The sequence below is a fragment of the Rhinolophus sinicus genome, chromosome X, assembly GCF_036562045.2.
Source record: "Rhinolophus sinicus isolate RSC01 chromosome X, ASM3656204v1, whole genome shotgun sequence".
Classification (NCBI taxonomy): domain Eukaryota; kingdom Metazoa; phylum Chordata; class Mammalia; order Chiroptera; family Rhinolophidae; genus Rhinolophus; species Rhinolophus sinicus.
The window spans coordinates 29,066,557-29,085,643 of record NC_133768.1 but is presented as its reverse complement, the minus strand read 5'-3'; the positions used below and the strand labels follow the sequence as shown (position 1 = coordinate 29,085,643).

General features: G+C 33.9%; 1 protein-coding gene across 1 annotated transcript in view; it reads right to left on the bottom strand.

The window, feature by feature from the left end:
- The window catches only part of CFAP47 (cilia and flagella associated protein 47), a 374,794-nt gene that overhangs the window by 310,083 nt on the left and 45,624 nt on the right, over positions 1-19,087 (bottom strand). The window contains exons 14-19 of the mRNA XM_074323826.1: positions 13,734-13,950; positions 12,965-13,206; positions 7,338-7,468; positions 5,061-5,183; positions 3,709-3,840; positions 1,720-1,797 (exon numbers count right to left, since the gene is read on the bottom strand). Coding sequence (XP_074179927.1) covers positions 1,720-1,797; positions 3,709-3,840; positions 5,061-5,183; positions 7,338-7,468; positions 12,965-13,206; positions 13,734-13,950 — 923 coding nt within the window. The remainder of the gene's footprint in view (positions 1-1,719; positions 1,798-3,708; positions 3,841-5,060; positions 5,184-7,337; positions 7,469-12,964; positions 13,207-13,733; positions 13,951-19,087) is intronic.

Below are 19,087 nucleotides of genomic sequence, written 5' to 3'. Positions count from 1 at the left end.
TAAATGTAAAAAATCACTCCTCTAATCCCATTCTGGCATTGCCCATATGCTCATTTAAATAAAATGTCCTAATTGTTAAGACATATAGTCAATGCCATACACGTATTAAATGCATTGCTGACAATACCTGGTGATATTAAAATATTGTTTTTAAAAGGCAGCTAGGCAGCTATGTTTAAAATGCATCATCGTTAGGAAATATTCATAAATATATATGAATGCAAAATCCTATAAATTACTTACATAGTTGTACCATAACATGCAAAACCTACCACAAACTTCTTTAGGATTAGGAAACAGAGTAGTAAGTCTCGATACATGTTTAATATTGTTTAAGGATGGGCACCATAGCAACGAAAAAACACTCTGGATACTATAGCGTTTAATCGCCTGAAGTCACCATAGTCTCAGACAAGCTAGCTTAGTAGCTTTATGTCTATCCGGACTTACCATGCCCTTCAGTACTGAATAAAATAAAGGTTAGAAAATTCTAACTTAACGCCAGACCCTAGAATTGTAGTATGCCATTAAAGTGCAGACCTGAGGCAACCAACAGCCTTGTCAATTTCTGCTCAATTTAGTTCAGCACCAGAATGGTGCTAGGTGCTGGGGTATTACTGAAAAAGAAAAACAAAAGTGCAAATAGCCTGAAAATAATTGCTGGCTATTTAGCTGACAATTGCTAAAATGAAGATGTTTCCAAAGTTGAAGATGTTTGTAACATCTTGTAAATGTCACAATGGAGGCGCATATGGGCCTGCTTGGAAGGATCAGAAGTTTCTTTGGGTAGATGAGACCAGATCTAATTCCTGAAAGGCTGGCCCCAAAAAAAAAAAAAACATGCATGCAGATCACTCTACGAATTATAGAACAAAATTTTATCAGGGTACAAAACAAAAGAAAATGCAATTGAAACCACAATGAGATATCATTTTATACTCAATAGATTAGTAAACATCAAGTCTTATAATACAATTTATGGAGCAACGGAATGTGAATCAATGGAAACTTGAGAAGAAAATATGGAAATTATCTTGTGAAGTCAAACATGGACATATTTGACGTCTCAGCAACTCCACTCCTAAAGAAACTTGCATATGTACCTCAGAAGATACACGCGTATGAGTATATATGAATGTTCATAGCTATGGTCTTTGTCATAAGAAAAAGCGGAAAATACCTAATTGATGGACAATGGAATGAGTCTACAAATTATAGTATCTCTACACAATTGACTATTACACAGCAGTAATAATGAATAACATATAGCCACGCACAACTTAGATGAACTTTGGAAACATAATATTCAATTACAAGCGACATACCAAAGACAGTACGTCTTTGTTATAAAGCTCAAAAATGAACAAACTAAACTAAATAATGAATGGTTAAGGAATACATATATATCTGGTACCCAATTAGAAAAAGTAAAGAGATAATAATCACAAAATTCAGGAAAGTGATTCTCTCTTCAAAGGGGTAGGATGACAATAAATCCTGCAGATGATTTAATGGTACTGGGAGTGTTCCAATACTTAAAAATTCAGTGGTGAATTCTCAGATGTTTATTTAATATTCTACTTCATCACTTATTTAGATTACATACATTAATTTATATGTGTCAAATTACTACATCATTAATTTAATGGGCTGACTAGGGACACATAACAAATAAATCACCACACTCATAACTTGACTACACAAATAGGTAACACTCACCGGACTGATTTCGACATCAGCAATTTCAACAGTTCCACCAATCCCGAAGTCTATGGTTTTTGCACAGCGAATAGAAACCTTATTCAGGAGAGAGATAAAATTCTGTAGAAACCACATTAACATATCCTCATATACTGCTGAAGTATTACCTGCATTTGTGTACCATTTTATAATTTACATAAGCATAACATTATAAATGTCACAAGATTTATCCTGGCAGTTGTGATCACATTTCTTATTATGCAGAATTGATATTCCTAAGAGGAGTGAGTGTTCAACACTTAGAAACCTCCACCACAAATGGGACCAGCTGACAGTTTGTGGATTTGACTACAGAATTCTACCCATTTGACTTGACATCACTGCCTCAAACTCTCTGTGGTTTGTATTTACCCTTTTATGTTTACCTAATTTCAATGGATTATTAAACTTAAAACAGGAAACTGAATGAAAACATACTTCTTCCCATAGAATGACACTAACATCCACAATGACTTATAATGAGAGCAGATAAAATTTGCTAACTATATGGCCAAGTATAGAGCTAAATACATTATCTCCTTTCTAATCCTCAGTATTCTGTGAGGTCACTCCTATTAATACCCTAAATTCCAAGTGAAGAAAATTAAGGCTTAGAGGGGCCAAATATTTTGCCTTTTTCTCGAGGACACAAAACTTGAAAGCAGCAGCAGCAAAACTTGAACCAAAGACTATCTGAACACTCAACTGTTTCCAGGAAAATTAAGATAGTGAAATAAGAATTCAGTGGTGTAACTCCTTGTTCAATTTTGCATACTTAGCATCTTAAAAAGGTAAGCTTTGTAAAAACAGCATACTCCTCTGAAAAACAGTAGAAATATGGCCACTAAAGTACAGAAAAAAAACTTGTACTTTAGTGGCCATATTTTTTTTATTTTATCCAGAATACTATATTAAAAAATACTTCCCAAATTTCAGACCATATATCACTTAACTTATAAACATCTTTCAATACATATTGCTTTATAGAAGTAAGATACAATTCCTAGGTTATTTATTTTGGGCACCAGGCAAACTGATGTCTATTACATGAAACTAAATATTATTTAAAAATTAACTGTTATGGGAAATTGAATGATAAAAATGAAGGCTACATAGAAAGCTATTCATTTTGACCTGATGATAGTGTACACAATATTTTTTTAATGTGAGTACATGCACACAGTTGACCATCACATTGAAGATCAAGAGTATTCTATTCCATGAGTTTATAATAAATAAAATTTATTAAAGACTGGTTTTACATGTTTGATGTATTCTGCTTAATGAACACAGAGATATCTCTAAAATCAAGGCAATATCTTTTCATTTACATAATTCCAAGAACATTTAAAATAGTAAAACATTTGATGTGTGCTATAAAATACAGCATTTAACACCATATAGAATTTGCCTATCATTCATATAGTCACTAAAGCTATTTAGAATTAGCCTTCCAAAACTGATTATTTTTTTCCTAAGGTATCTGATTAATGCCATGGGAAAAAAATCCTTTGTGCTATGACTAGTGAGGGCTTATCACAAATTAGATAGCAAATATCATGTCAATTTCATGTGAAAATGCTTCATGTTAACAAAAGGTATCCACTCCAACTTAGAAATTTCCATCACCAACTTTCACCAAAAATATTTTCTACAAATCCTCTGGCGAAGTTCTGCTACCCATTTTTATAATAGATGAATGATATAGGTAAGGTTGCTTCTTTCTTTAGGTCTCTAAAAACTGCACTTCTTTAGAGTTAACTGCTAGAAAAATAACAGAAATTTTAAAAGTTACTCTTTAGTATAACATTAAAACCTATTTTCATTACAAGAAATCATTAAAACAAGTTTTCTAAAACTAAACGTGTACATTTTATAGCATGATACCTACTACATGTATCTTAAAACACCAAACAAATCCACATAGATATATATATAAGGTGCAAACACACGTAAGTATAAATATACCTTTGCTCTTGTATCAAATTGCTCTAGCGTGGTAGGTGTACAGGAGATATTGAGAACAGTTAATCCCCCATATGGAATTATTCCTTCCGATGGAACAATATTAATCATAGGCAAAAGACTCTCGGCACAAACCTGTAATTGAAAATTTGCAGAAATGCTACATTGTCTTTTCAAGTTACTGTTCCAAAGCTTTCATAGAAAAGCTTCCAAACTACTACATAGAGAGAGGACCTCCAGGCACAGGGCATGAGATGACTCTGTAATCAATTTCCAAACACCAGATGCACATGAAGTTTGAACTTCAACAAAGATTTGCACCCCTAACACAGCAAACAGAACATTCAATAGCGGCATCTTCCAATTCAAACAGGAAGAAGAAGTTTATTGTCTGAAGTGTTTTCAAGACTTTGCAAAACTTACAAGGATGAGATATATCTCTTAGAGAAGCTGCCAAAGTTCTCAATACTACTTTGTTTGCATCTTACCTAATCCTAAAAACTGAAAGCAAAGTTAGTGGGGAGGCAAGATGATAAAGTAACCTCCTCTTCTTTATTATTGCTTTGATAGCCTAATGTGTAAACTATCATTTGACGTTCAAAAAAGTAATTTACCAAAGGATTTATGGTATGGTTTGTCAGAGGTGAACTTAAGCCTATCCACCATGCTTTAAGCCAGAAAATTTTAAAGAGAAATTGGTTAAGCTATTTTGGGGGGAGGGAATAGCCTTCACAACTAATTTTGAAGAACAGAGTACAAAAGGGTATTCTCATTTGCTTATTCGAGCAGAAGATCACATGTAAATTTACAGCTAACCTCTATTGTCACTACTGGGAGATCTTAATAGATTTTTCAGTAAAAAAAATCTCTATCACCACTTTAAACACCCCTACCTCACAATTTAAATCAGGAGCAGCAACTATAAATACATCTTTAAAATGGTCTTGATCTAGGTCTCAGTTGCTACCATAACAGTCCAGATGACAGAGTGAAAATGAGGAGTAAAGGAAAAGCATGTAATTAAACATGGAAATGTAACACCGACAATGTATTTTTTTAAATGTTGTTTTCTTCAAATCATCTATCTTTTTTTCAATAAAACAAAATAACAGACAAACAAAAAAGGGTAAGAAGAAAGACAGAAACTAAGGAAGGGAGGCAGAGAGAAACAAATTTTATGGGAAATTAAAAGGACAAAGCAGATGAAATGTACTCAGATAAATCTCATGTATCTAAATATTAGCATTAGCAAATTTATAAAGACTAAAGTATTAATGCCATTATATTCGTGGCAAAAAATTAATTCAAATTATTATGGGATCTGATCTAAATAAGATTCCAAGATTCTACATCACCTTGAAATAAGCATGTTTTTGTCCTACATTGTGGAGACGGACTCTCTTCCAGTTTGTTGTACCTTGAGGGGTATTACTGAAGATTACCTTTGGCTCCAAAAATAAGACCTCAGGGTGACCAGGCTAATAAGAGGAAGAAAGAGAAAATGTAATTGAATAATAGTAAACATTTTTTTTTAATCCCTACCAGGGAACCCAAAATTATTTCAGCTTCATGGAAATTTCTAAAATATGAGGTGTTACTCAGACTTTATGGTGTGATTAAGAGAAAGGAAAGTTGAATGGAATATTTAAATTGAACTCCTAAACTGAGGGAGGTGGGGAGTAAAATTAACTCTATGGAGGAAGTAAATCTAAAACTGAGAATCATGTAGATTAATCACTGAAAGAGATGTAGGAAATCATCTACCCAACTACGTACAGGGTGTTACCAGGGGCTACGAAAAACGAAAGCGTTCAAGGGTTACCTAAGCATTGGAAATAATATGCCAAGTGAGATTATCCAGGTGTGCTTCTACTAGAAGTCTTCTCACAGCACTTAATATGCTGATAATGGACACTTAGCTTATCTGAAAATGGGGAGGTAGTTTACTGCGATTCATAGAATTAGTTTGACACAGGACCTCCTCATCAGATCCCACCCAAATCACTGCACAGAACTAGTACATCATTAATCACTTTATGGAAATGTTTATATTATCCCCCCTCCCATTTTAAAGGAAAGCAAACAGTAGCCAGGGGCAACTAGAACCCAAGTTTTCCAATTCCTCATAGAGTGCTCTTTACACCAGACCCTATTGTATTTATCTATAATATATTATTTGCTATTATCTTAGGAGGTTTTGGTACATTATTATTTGAAGAACATGACATGGGTAACTGGAACAATAATTTTCAAACAAAGCTAACAGAAGTAAAATGGTCGCCCTTCATGAATTAACGACAAACTTGAAATGAACATTTTATTTAATCACTGCATGTTCGTCTATCTTTACTTTCTTAAAAGCCACATTTCACAGTTAATGTAACTTTAAGGGCTTCAAAAATTTACCAAAAAATAATCTGATTCACTATTCTGATTATCTCAGAGTTTAATTCTTAACCAGTCCTAGTGTAGGGAAAGCAGAAAGCAAATTTTATCAGAGGGTAACAGCGAAAGCTGTGGAGGCAGATCGATGTGAGTATAAATTCCAACTAGGACACTTACTGCATGTGTGAACTTGTATTAATGAACCACTCAAATCCTCCATTTCCTCACCCATCAATTGAGTTATTAGTACATGCCTAGAGTTGTTGTAAGGTTTAATTAAATAACACATGAACAGCATTTAGCATCGTGCCTGACACAGTAATTACTCAATAAATGATACCTATTATTAATGCTAAGTCTACATTACTAAATTGCTCATCGTTTATGTTAGAAAAAATACACATAGGATAAGTATGTGGGCAAATTTATTTTAGTAAATTTGTCAAACACCAAAGCAGTGGGAGCCAACAGTGGAAAGACCCTACTGAATTCTGACTGCCACTTGCCATCATTAAAATGGATGAATCTCTTATCTCTTAAGGCTATAAGCTCCTTCATAGCTGACATATGTAAAAGCATGATCATGGCCTGGAGATAGAGATGGATTTAGCAAAAAAGAATTGGCTTTTGTTAAATTACTAAGAACACTGGGAGGGAAATTTGGTACACAAGTAGATTCTTAGTGATTAAGAGGCATGATGGTAAGGTTTTCTGCACCCTATAACAGAAAGTTAAAGCTACATATCACAGCTTTTACTTTATTCACATTTTGATTACAAGAAGTATATTCTACAAAAATAAGAATTTTCCATATGTCCTTGCTATGTAAATTACATGACCCATTTCATACTGAAATATTATTACTAGAATACTAAAATGCAATACAGTATGGCAAAAAATATAATTTTCTCTCTTTCTTTGGTGTCTATTAATAAAATAATTTAATTTCAAGAGGGTCCCATAGTATTATATTATTTACAGTGGCTCTAACACCAATCTATTATTGTTGACACAAAAGTCTTGGATTTCTAAATATAGAGAATTAAGATAACAACACATGTTTTAGCAGTCTTCATTTGTGGTAGAGAAGTGGCTTCAAGAAGATGCTAAAATAATTTAGTTAACTAAGTATTGTATGCAAAATCCATTTTTACTAACATAGTATACATATCTGACTACCATCCACATATATGTATATCCAACCAATTGCCCTCAAAATAAAAATGATATTCAAGGGAAATCATTACATGTGCAACACATTTTAGTGTCATCGTGTTTCCTTCATCGACGTGAAGAATAAATTCTCCCTTTTCTGGAGAACTGAAACCCGGCTTCCATGTCACTTCACATTCCAATGAGCAAAATGGCTCAACAGTGCCTACAGAGGATTTAGAGAGAATAAGACAGTTACCACATTTTAATTTTATTTATTTTTTAATATCCAAAATAAGAGCTGGCATACAAATGTAATAATATTACATAACAAATTATTTACATTCAACTCAAAATACAGAGAAATGCTAGATGAGAGATTATCAAATAAGTATAGACCTACAGTTTGATTAAAATCTAAAATGTATACCTTATTTTCCAATTTTAATAGGCAGCTCAAATATTTGACAAAAAGTGTACCAATATTTAGCAAAATGTGTTTCCCAACACTCCGAAATACATATTAACACTAGACACTCATTCAGTTTTTATAGGGAGGTGTTACCAGACACTTTTTATTTTCAAATGTTCACATCTCTAGAAATGTAACTTCATAATGTAGCTATAAGTAATTAATGCATTTCTATAATTCAAATGTATGGCAAATCCAGGAGGTATCAGGCATATTCAGTGTGAGCTGCTTTATCAGTTTAAATTCATCATCTCCTTTGGAGTAAGAAAATAATACTTGATGGAAAGAATGACTCTGAAGTTCTTCCTTCATGAAGAGAGGATCACCTGAGATTCAAGGGCGCAGGACAATGAACAGGGAGATGAATGACCATCACAAACTTTGCCTTGGGTCAGGTTGACTCTCAAGTGATGGTAGTTTCCTCAATCTTAAAAAAGATACAGTGCTTACCTCCTAGGGACCATGAAGGGAGATTAACAACACATGTCAAGGGGTTAACATAGTGTGTGATGTTGTTAACACTCTTGAATGCCAACATGACAATAGGCACAGTAATTTACATAAAGAAGAGAACCTGGTCGTGGGAGAGCTAACAATCTAGTGGGAGTCTATCAGGATTATATGTATCTATAAGTAACAAAAAGTTCTGCTACAGTGGGTTAGGCAGATAGGGGTTTATTTATCTTATGCAATCAGAAGTCCATGGACAGGCATGCCAGGGCTGCCATAGCAGGTGGACAAGGCCTTCAAGGAGCAATGCTCCTTCTCGCTTCCCATACACCACCATTCCGTACTGCATGGCCTTCCTCAGTGTGGAAAGGCAATAGAGCAGACCAGTTAAGGGAGCACAATTTCTAGAGTCAGACTCCCTGGTTCAAATTGCAACTCTGCCACTTACTAGCAGAGATCTTGGACAAGTTAATGACCCTATGTAACAATTTCCCCACACATAAAATAGGGGAAACCATTGTATCTGACTCAGAGCATTGTTGTAGGGGATTAAATAAGCTAAGATATATAGATAGAAGTACTTCAAACAGTCCCTGGAACATAGAAGGAGGATGGAACTGAAAAAAAGAAAAACTTCTGTCTATACCTCATTGGCAAGAAGCTTAGGAAAAAAGATTTCTAGATAAGAGCATTGCGTCCCCATTCATCTCCCTGTTAGGAAGGGGAATGGATACCAGATATGGGCTTAGCAACAACTTCCACAATAGGAGATGCACATAAACTAATAATTCTGTGTTTCCCCGAAAATAAGACCTAGCCGGACAATCAGCTCTAATACGTCCTTCGGAGGAAAAATTAACATAGGACCCAGTCTTATATTACATTATACCCAGTCTTTTAGTGAAATAAGAGCACACATTATATTATATTATATTATATTATATTATATTATATTATATTATATTATATTATATTACATTATATTATATGACCCAGTCTTATATTATAGTAAAATAAGACCGGGTCTTATATTAATTTTTGCTCCAAAAGACGCATTAGAGCTGATTGTCCGGCTAGGTCTTATTTTCGGGGAAACACGGTTGTAGATGACGTAAGAAATACACAGTGGGAGCTGAAAAGAAGGGGAGGGGAGCTTAAATTAGCCCAAGAAAGTGGAGAAAACTTCATTTAAGAAGATGGCCTTTGAGTTGTGACTGAAGGAAGAGCAGGAACTCTGGAGGAGGACAAAGCTGGGGGAGGTATAAAAGTCAAGTGACAGTGCTGGAAGAGAGTGATACGTGGAGAAGACTGTGATGGAAAGTAACTTCGATATAGAAGATTCAATATGATATATAAAGACACCTGAACAGGGAACAGGGGGAATAAATTGGATGGCTGGACTGAACAAGGCTGGGATTGACAGGGGAGGTAGTACAGATGGCCAAGGAGAGAGAATTGAGAAAGATAGTGAACTGACTGAAGGCAAGCTTGAAGACTGAATGGACTTTAAGGGTTCCATGAAGTTAAAAAAAACAAGGATGGAAACAGGACAAGCAGAAACATGAATGACACCTAATGAAAGTGTCAAATTAGAAGCCAATTCTATCTTAGAAAAGATCAATCCACTCTTATATTCTCCCCTTACAATATCCACTATCCAAACAAAAACCCCAAATATATCACAGCTTAAGAAGAAAACACAATCACAACATAAAATTTAATTTAGAACTATTCATTTTAGTTTACAAAAATATAGGGAGAGATATGATTAAATGCATTATCTGAGATGCAAACCCAACATAGCAAAAGGGACAAAACTTGATAAAAATTCATTTTCTATTCATACAAAGAATCAAAAACAAAATTGAGTAATTATTATATGTATTCTGAGCATCAAAAGGAAAGTGACATAAGAAAAATCTATGTATATAATATAAATTATGCATACTTTCTTCAGTGCTTTCCAAAATAGATTTGAGTACTGCATCATTTGTGTTCTAAAAAGATCGAAAGTACTTAAAGACTAATGGTATTACTCATATTCCAAAAAACATTGTATTTGGAATTAAATGTCTTTGTGCTTTGATTTAAACAATCCTTTGAGGTGTTTCGAGCAACCCAGAGAAAATAAAAATACTAAAATATCCCTTGTACAAATAAGTGCTAAAGATCATGAGAAGCATTAACTGGCATTCCAATTCGTAATACTGTAATAGCACTTCTCTTTTGACAAATTCTGCAGCATCACTGCATTTCCAAGGCAGCCACGGGGGTAAAGCACAGCGCATTCAGCCCTACTTAGGAGGAAGACATACAAGGAAAAGTGTCTGTATAGTACGCCTTTCAGACCTTTAGTGTCATGTCATGTCCTTGATCAGAACCAGAACCTACAGCTAGGACACAGGTAATATAACCAGCACTGTTTGATATAAGTTCAAAAAAATAAAAAACTGGAGATTTATCTAGAATCTCAGAAATGTACGGAAACATTTTCTCTTTCTCCTCTGATTATTCACTCAGATTTTGTCTAGATTGGGGCAGGAACCAGTATTACCAGTATTAATAACAACAACAAAAAAGAGCTTAGTCAAACAAATCAGCTAAATATTAATGGAAGTATACCTCGAATGCTTAATAAATTATAATCTGGATTGTGTTAAATCAATCCAGGTTAAGAAAAGAGTAAATAAAGCTGTATCAATGATCTCCAACACCAATGAAGGGACAGTCCTACTCTTCCACTTGTTAAATTTGTCAACATCCCCACTTGTATCCACACTAAAAAAAAGTGAATTTAAATGAACACTTAAGCATGTGTATAACACTCCATGTTACAAACACTGGTAGAGTTAAATAAAAGTCATGATTTGGAAATGACTGATACAAGAAAATACACCTAAGGCATGATTTCTACAAACCAGGATTCCTCTGTGATCTGAAGTATAGTCTATTTACGTCACAAAAGAAGACTATTCCTAAATTAGAAATACAAAGGAAAATTGGGGCAAGGGGAGGGGAAGAAGGACAGGAAGAACGGGAAGAAAACAGGGAGCAAGGAATTGATAAATGGGGATAGATGGCAAGAAGCATGATAGGTTATTACTCTGCAGAGACTTTGAGGGGGGAAAAAAGTCCACATAGAATTAGCAAACTTTCCTAGTTAAATAGCTATCTATTTATTTGGCACCTACTCATTGCCAGTCATTATGGAAGTTTTCCATACAGTTAATCTTTCAGATATAGTAGTCTCTTCATTTTACAGATAAGGAAACTAGTGCTTATAGAGTACTTTTCTCAAGATCACAAAGCTAGTGAAAAGCTATGGCTAGTTTTGAAATCAGGTCTGACTCTAAAGTTTGTTTTAAATTCCACTCATGCAGAATTGGGTGTCAGCTGGTTATAAAGCACCACACGAGTCAGATACAAGGACCCAGATCTTTCCATCTAGCTGCAAAGTCTTGACCTGTACATGACATGTGCAGAAAACAAAGATACTGTATTGATATTTCAGCTTCTAACTTGCCATTTTATTTCTTTAAATGACAGCTTGTGTCCTCATGAGATCCTCACAGGACATCACTATGATCTGCCAAGGCTACTAGATAAGTGACGGTTTAGCAGGTACCACGGCTCGTTTTGTAACATGTACCTTATGTAGAATTGTCGATTGCAGAGAATGGAAGAAGCAAGGTTAAGAGGATAGTTACCAAATACAAAGAACCATCAAAATTGTAAGTCTGAGATTATTTTCTATTAATTAAAAAAATCCCTTATTTAAATGACAGTTTTAGGTTCTTAATTTTATTAATTACATTTTATTACCTGGATTAAATATTGACTATAAAGAATTTGTGGGTTATCCTAAAATAATTTACAATCTAACAAAATGTTAAGTCATTTAGAATCATATCTTATCATCATTATCAAATTAAAACTAAACAAAAAAATGCTGAGTTCATCAGTATCTGTGATGGTTAATTTTATTTGTCAACTTGGCCACACTATGGTGCCTAGTTTTTGGGGCAAACATCAGCCTAGATGTTGCTGTAAAGGTATATTTTTATATGAGATTAACATTTACATCAGTAGACTTTGAGTAAAGCAGATTGCCTTCCACAATGTAGGAGGCCTCATCCAGTAAGCTGAAGGTCTTAAGAGAAAAGACTGAGGTTCCTTTGGATTCAAGACTGTGCCACATCAATTCTTCCCTGCTCTCCAGCTTGCCAGCCAGCAGGCTTGCCCTCCAGATTTCAAACTTGCCAGCCCACACAATCATATAAGCCAATTCCTTAACGTCTCTCTCTCTCTCTTTTTGTGTGTCTGTGTGTGTGTGTGTGTGTGTGTGTGTGTGTGTATATATATATATATATATATATAACATATATAACATATGATATATATGTTTTTATATATTTTTATATATTTTATGTTTTATATATAAATATATATATTTTATATATATAAAAAGTATATATACATATATATATAGACACACACATATATACATAAATATATGTATATATATTTCCTAAATATATATGTAGGTGTATATATGTATGTGTGTGTATATTTATATTTATACTTATACTGCCCATTGTTTCTATTTCTCAGGAGAACCCTAACACAGGATCCATATTTTTAAATCTAATTTACGTATGTAAAAACAAATGCCCAGATGACCATATCTGATTTACTTGTATGTTCTTAGCACCATTATACAGTACATACTCAATAAATGATTACTGCCTAACTACATGAATAAATGAATGTCTAAGTCAAACAAATAGAATAAACTATTACCTTTCGCTGGACGAATGAAAAATCCTATCCCTCTGCTTGTGCTTACTGGCTGCCACTCAAAGTGCACAAAATAATTCTGACGATTATGCAACGTAACTGTCTCCCTAAAACATGTGTTCAGCAAGAACTCCTGTGGTCTCAATACTAACTCCTTGGAAGACAGCTCAAGTCTTACTGGCATGATTTCCGCCATCACGAGGATATGCCCACCAGGTATATTGTTTACTGTAAAAGTAAAAGATCTGTAACACAACAAAGGCACCCAAATTTAACTGGTATTAAGTACTTGCAATTATAGAATTAAGTTACATGTAAAAATGCGTAATATACTATTGACCAACATCCACAATTCTTAGTAAGCAAAACATCAAAATAACTACGATAGACTATGACTGAAATATGAGTCTATAAACCTACAAATTGATACACATATAGTTTCTATGTTTGGAGATATATAATACATACTATATATAATATATACTATAAATAATATATATCATAATATTTATATATAGTTAATTATATATTAATTAATTGATCAATTAATAATATTGACTATATATTAACATTAACATATAGTTAATTATAGATTAATATATAGTTAATATATAATTCATATATAGTATATTAATACACTATAATATCTATAATATAAATATATAATATACACTATAAATATAATATATACTATAATTATTGAGGCAAAGAAAAACATTCTATAAAAGGGTATTTTGATTCTAGCAAACAGAAATTTAAAAATAAATCCTACTTCCAAAATTTTCCCGCGGTAGGCGATTCAAACACCACTGACATATGCGTACTGGCTGTAGGCGGTATTACACACGAAAACTGCTTGGTTTTTTGAAGTTCTTTCAAGTTAACATCTAACTGGATCAAAATATGCATAGGTAGCATATTAACAATATGTAGTTGTTTATAATTTGTGGAGTTCACACAAATATCACCAAAATTAAGGACAGCGGGTCCTAAAGAAATGAAAGGTAAATTATTAAAGGTACATTATTAAGTTTAATGTTGGCGATGTGTTCATTTTTTTTAATTTTTCATACTATATTTTGATCAATTTATAAAAATGGTACTTAGAAAAATATTTATAATATCAGAAATTATTAACCAAGTTTTTATCTAAATGTCCATTATTTGACGTTTAAAGATTATTGGCTAAAATTCAATATAATTATTTTCTGATTACATGACAAAATTAATAGCACTCATAGCTCATATGAGTACATGTATTTTCATACTCCAATACCCTCTCCATTCCCATCAATACATTTATGTTCACTTATCCAGAATCTACAAAAACTGTAATTTTACCTTGACACATTGCTTAAATTTTCCCCTTTAAATGCCTAAAGTTTTTATATCATAACAATTTAAGTAATTATGTCTTATCCTTTTTTTAACAGCTTGATTTAACTACAATTGATATACAGTAAACTATACATGTTTACAAGTACAGAATTTCCTAAGTGTTGACATGTCTACTGTGAAAAAAATCACCACAATGAAGGGTGGACATCCATCACTCCAAAAAGCTTGCCTTTACATTCTCCCCCTCCCACAATCCTCTGAATTCTCCCTTCCCAGACAACTACTCTTCTGCTTTATGTCACTGCAGATCAGTTTGCATTTTCTAAGGTTTTATATGAGTGGAATAATATAGCATGTCCAGTTTTTCTCTGATTTCTTTCACTCAGCAAATTCCCTGGAGAGTCCCTCAAGTTTTTTCATGTGTCAATAGCGCATTCCTTTACATTACTAAATAGTAGTCCATTATAGGTGAATGTCTGTCTATTCACCTGTTGATTGATACTTGGATTGTTTATAGGTATTGGCCATTATGATTAAAGGTGCTAAAACATTTGTGCACAAGCATTTATTAGAACATATACTTTTATTTCTTGTGGAAAAATATCTAAGAGTGGAATGGATGGATCATACGATAGATGTATGTTTAAATGTATAAGAAACTAGCAAACTGTTTTAAAGTGGCTGTATGATTTCACATTCCCACTAGTAGTATATAAAATCCCAGTACCCTCACATTTCCAGCAACAACTGAAATGGTGAGTTGTTTTTTTGTTTTTGTTTTTTTAATTTTAGTCATTCTAATAGATTTCTTGCATTGTGGTTTTATTTTGTGTTTCCATAACAACCGTATTTTCTCTCAGTTTATGCTTTGTTTTTATCCTCTTATCAGCACCTTTTGAAGAGCACAAATATTTAAAGTTGATCAATTCCAATTTATCTATTTGTTCTTTTATGGTGTTTTAGTCTCATATCTAAGATATTTTTGTTTTCCCCATGAGCACAGATATTTTTTCCTATGCTTCCTTCTACAAGGAAGCACATGACTTATGATCTATTTTGATTTAGTTGCGGTATGTGATGTAAGATCCAGATACAAACTTTATTCGTTTGTTTGGTATGTGGCTCCTATGTTCAGTACTACTTATTGAAAAGACTATCCTTTCCACACTGCATTGCTTTTGTACCTTTGTCAAAATTCAGTTGTCCAATATGTGTAGGTCTACTTCTGAATACTCACTTATGTTTTATTGGTCTATGTGTCTATATTTATGCCAGTACCACACTGCAGCTTTATAACAAATCTTGAAAGCAGGAAGTATGTTATCTCCAACTTGTTTTCCTCTTTCAAAATTGTTTTGACTATTCTAATTCCCTTTGCATTTCTATGTGAATTTTTAAATAAGCCTGTCAATTTCTACAAAACATCCTGATGGACTTTTGACTGAAATTGTGTCAAATCTATAGAGCATATGGATCGTTTTTGCCTATCTTCTGCATCCGCATAATATTTTGAACTTACAGAAGACAGTTATAAGAACTATTTAATGTCCTTGTCTGATAATTCTAACGTATGTATCAATACTGCATAGGTTTAACTGATTAATTATTCTCCTTATTAGGGGTTGTTTTGCCTGATTCTTTTTATGTCTAGTAGTCTTTGTTTGGATGTCAGATATCGCACATTTTACCACATTAGGTGCTGGATATTTTTTGCATTCCGATAATTATTCTTGACCTTTGTTCTGGGAGAAAGTTATTTTGAAACAGACTGATCCTTCCAGGTCTTGTTTTTATGAAAGCTACCTGGGTCCAGAGTAGTCCTCTGAACAGTAATAATTATTCTCCACAACTGAGGCAAGAACTTCTGAGTACCCTGCCCCAATGCCCTATGAATCACGAAGTTTGTTCTTTCTGTCTGCTAGGTGAGAACTTTCAGTCACTATTCCTGGCCTGTGTTGAGTACTGGGTGATCCTATAATCTTTTCTAATGTTTTTTTCCCTCTAGCTTTACGTAGTTTCTTAATACCATTAACTAATAGGGATCTAACTGATATTTAAAGAACATTCCATCCAACAATACCAGGATACGTCTTTTCAAGCCACATGAACCTTCAACAAGAGGGACCAAATCCAGGGTCAACCTTAACTGATCTTCAAAAATTTAAAAGAATTGAATCCATGTATGTATGTACTGTGATCAAATAGAATAAAACTAGAAAACAATAACAGAAACAGAAAAATCTTAGAATTGAAACACACTTCTAAATAATTCATGAGCCAAAGAGAATGTTTCAAGGAAAGTTAGATGACATATTGAACTGAAAAAAATTGAAAATATATAAGGATATGCGGGTGTAGCCAAAATACTCCTTAGTAAAAAATTTAGAAATTTGTAGCACCAAGTGATTACATTATGAAAAAAAGGTCTTAATCAATAATTTAAGCTTCTCTCTCAAGAAACAAGGAAAAAAAGAACAATAAAAAAAAATCCGAAGTGAACATAGGAAATGATAAATAAAAGAGAAGAAGTCATTGAAATTAGAAACAGAAAACCTATATAGAAAAATCAATGAAAGCAAATGCTAGTTGTTTGAAATGCACAATAAAATTGATAAACCTCTACCAAGACTAAAAAAGGAAAATAAGAAGACATAAATTTCCAATGTCAAAAAGGAGAGAGGCTGTATCACTGCAGATGCTGCTGACACAGATGTTATAAGGATAATTTGAGAATGCTACAAATAACTCTATGTATATAAACATGACATCTTAAATGAAGGGGATCAATTCTGAAAAAAAAAAAAAATCCAAGCAACCAAAACTCTCCTAAAATACTGTAGATTATCTGAATAGTCCTGCAACTACTAAAGAAATTGAATTTGCCATTAAACATCATCTGAAAATGAAATGTCCTTACTCAGATGGTTTCTCTGAAGAATTCTAACATACAAAGAATTCTACTCAATCTCTTTCAGAATATAGTAGAAGAGTGAACACTTCCTAACTTTCCCAACTCAGTTTAGGAGGCCAACATTACTCTAATGCTAAAACAGACAGTACAAACAAAGCAAAAATGCAGACTAATGTGTTTTATGAAAACAGACGCACCATTCTGTATTATGACTTATCAATACCATGAAGTGGAGAAAAAGGAAGTTGTCATAAAACCTACAGGTACATAGATAATAGAGAAAAATACAGATTGTGAAAGAGGAAGGGGAAGAGAAATAAAGATAGAAAATATGGCTAGAGAAACCTAATTGCAAATCCACTCGCTCGCACTAAACATTTGAGCAATTTGATTAAGGTGTTTCACCTCTCTGGGCTTCACCTTACTCATCTCTAAAATGGAAATAAAAGTGGTTACTTCATAAATTATTTATGTCAATTAAAGGATTAAATGAGATCACGTTTATAAATTGTTCAACACAACGTCTGGCTTATAATATGCATCCATAAAGTAGCTTCAAACCAAAATGACTGAACATATGCTGATGAAGCCAGCAACACTTTGCACAACTTCCATTGTAATGCGCACTCCTATAACAGTATTCACTAATTGATTCAACTGATCTCCAAACGCTTGGTTTTCTCCTGACAATCACTTCAATTTTTAAAAATATCATAAATATAGAGCAAAATTTTCTGAAACTACAATCTCCTTTGACAGTCCCAGTCCCTGTACCATGCAGAGGCTAAAAAAGCAGCTATCAGATGTAGAATAAAAGAGTGACCCTTAAAGGGGAGGAGACTCTGTGACCCCAAAATATGCCATTTGAGCTGAAGACAATCAAGACCCAGCAGACTCAAGAAAAACTTTTACCTCTCCCTTACCCACCTGAAAGAATTTATATAGGGAGCGTGGCTCAGAGAGAGCTATTACCAGAGATAACTTTTATCTGACTGATCTGTCTGTATAGCAGGGCACACGTCCAATTACCAAACATCTGCTCTTCTTGTCCTATGAATTGCCCTCCTCCCCTTTGAAGCCCCAGGTCCCATCCTATTTCTTACCGCAGGATGGCATATAAAACTCAACTGCCAAATTGCTCTTAGGTCTCATATTGTTATGGGGCTCCCATGCGTACAAAATTAAATTTGTTTTTCTCCTATTAATCTGCTTTATGTTTCCCCTACACCCTTCCTGCCCCTTTCATTAACTGCCGCCTCCATACATGCTTCCTCCAACTGATCCAAAATTCCCAACATTAAAGTTGCTGAACTTGTAAACAGGGGTCCTCTCCCCAGAGGGCTTTTTTTAAAACTGCCCAGGGTACCAGGTGAAGACAAGAAATTGGTGGAGGAGTTGTAGAAGAGGCACCAGACACTGTTTTCAACCTTTGCTTCTTTTGCATCTGTATAGATCTGCTTATACGAGGTATGACAATTAAGTTCGCAAACTTGTTTTCAATGACGTTGCTAACCTTTTTTTGATATCAGAGGGATTATTCATTACGAATTTGTACCAACCGGACAAACAGTTAACCAAGTTTACTATTTGGAAGTGCTTAAAAGGCTGCGGGAAAAGTTAGACAACCTGAACTTTTCGCCAACAATTCATGGCTCTTGCATCACAACAATGCACCAGCTCACACGGCACTGTCTGTGAGGGAGTTTTTAACCAGTAAACAAAGAACTGCATTAGAACACCCTCCCTACTCAGCTGATCTGGCCTCCAATGACTTCTTTCTTTACCCGAAGATAAAGGAAATATTGAAAGGAAGACATTTTGATGACATTCAGGACATCAAGGATAATATGACGACAGCTCTGACGGCCATTCCAGAA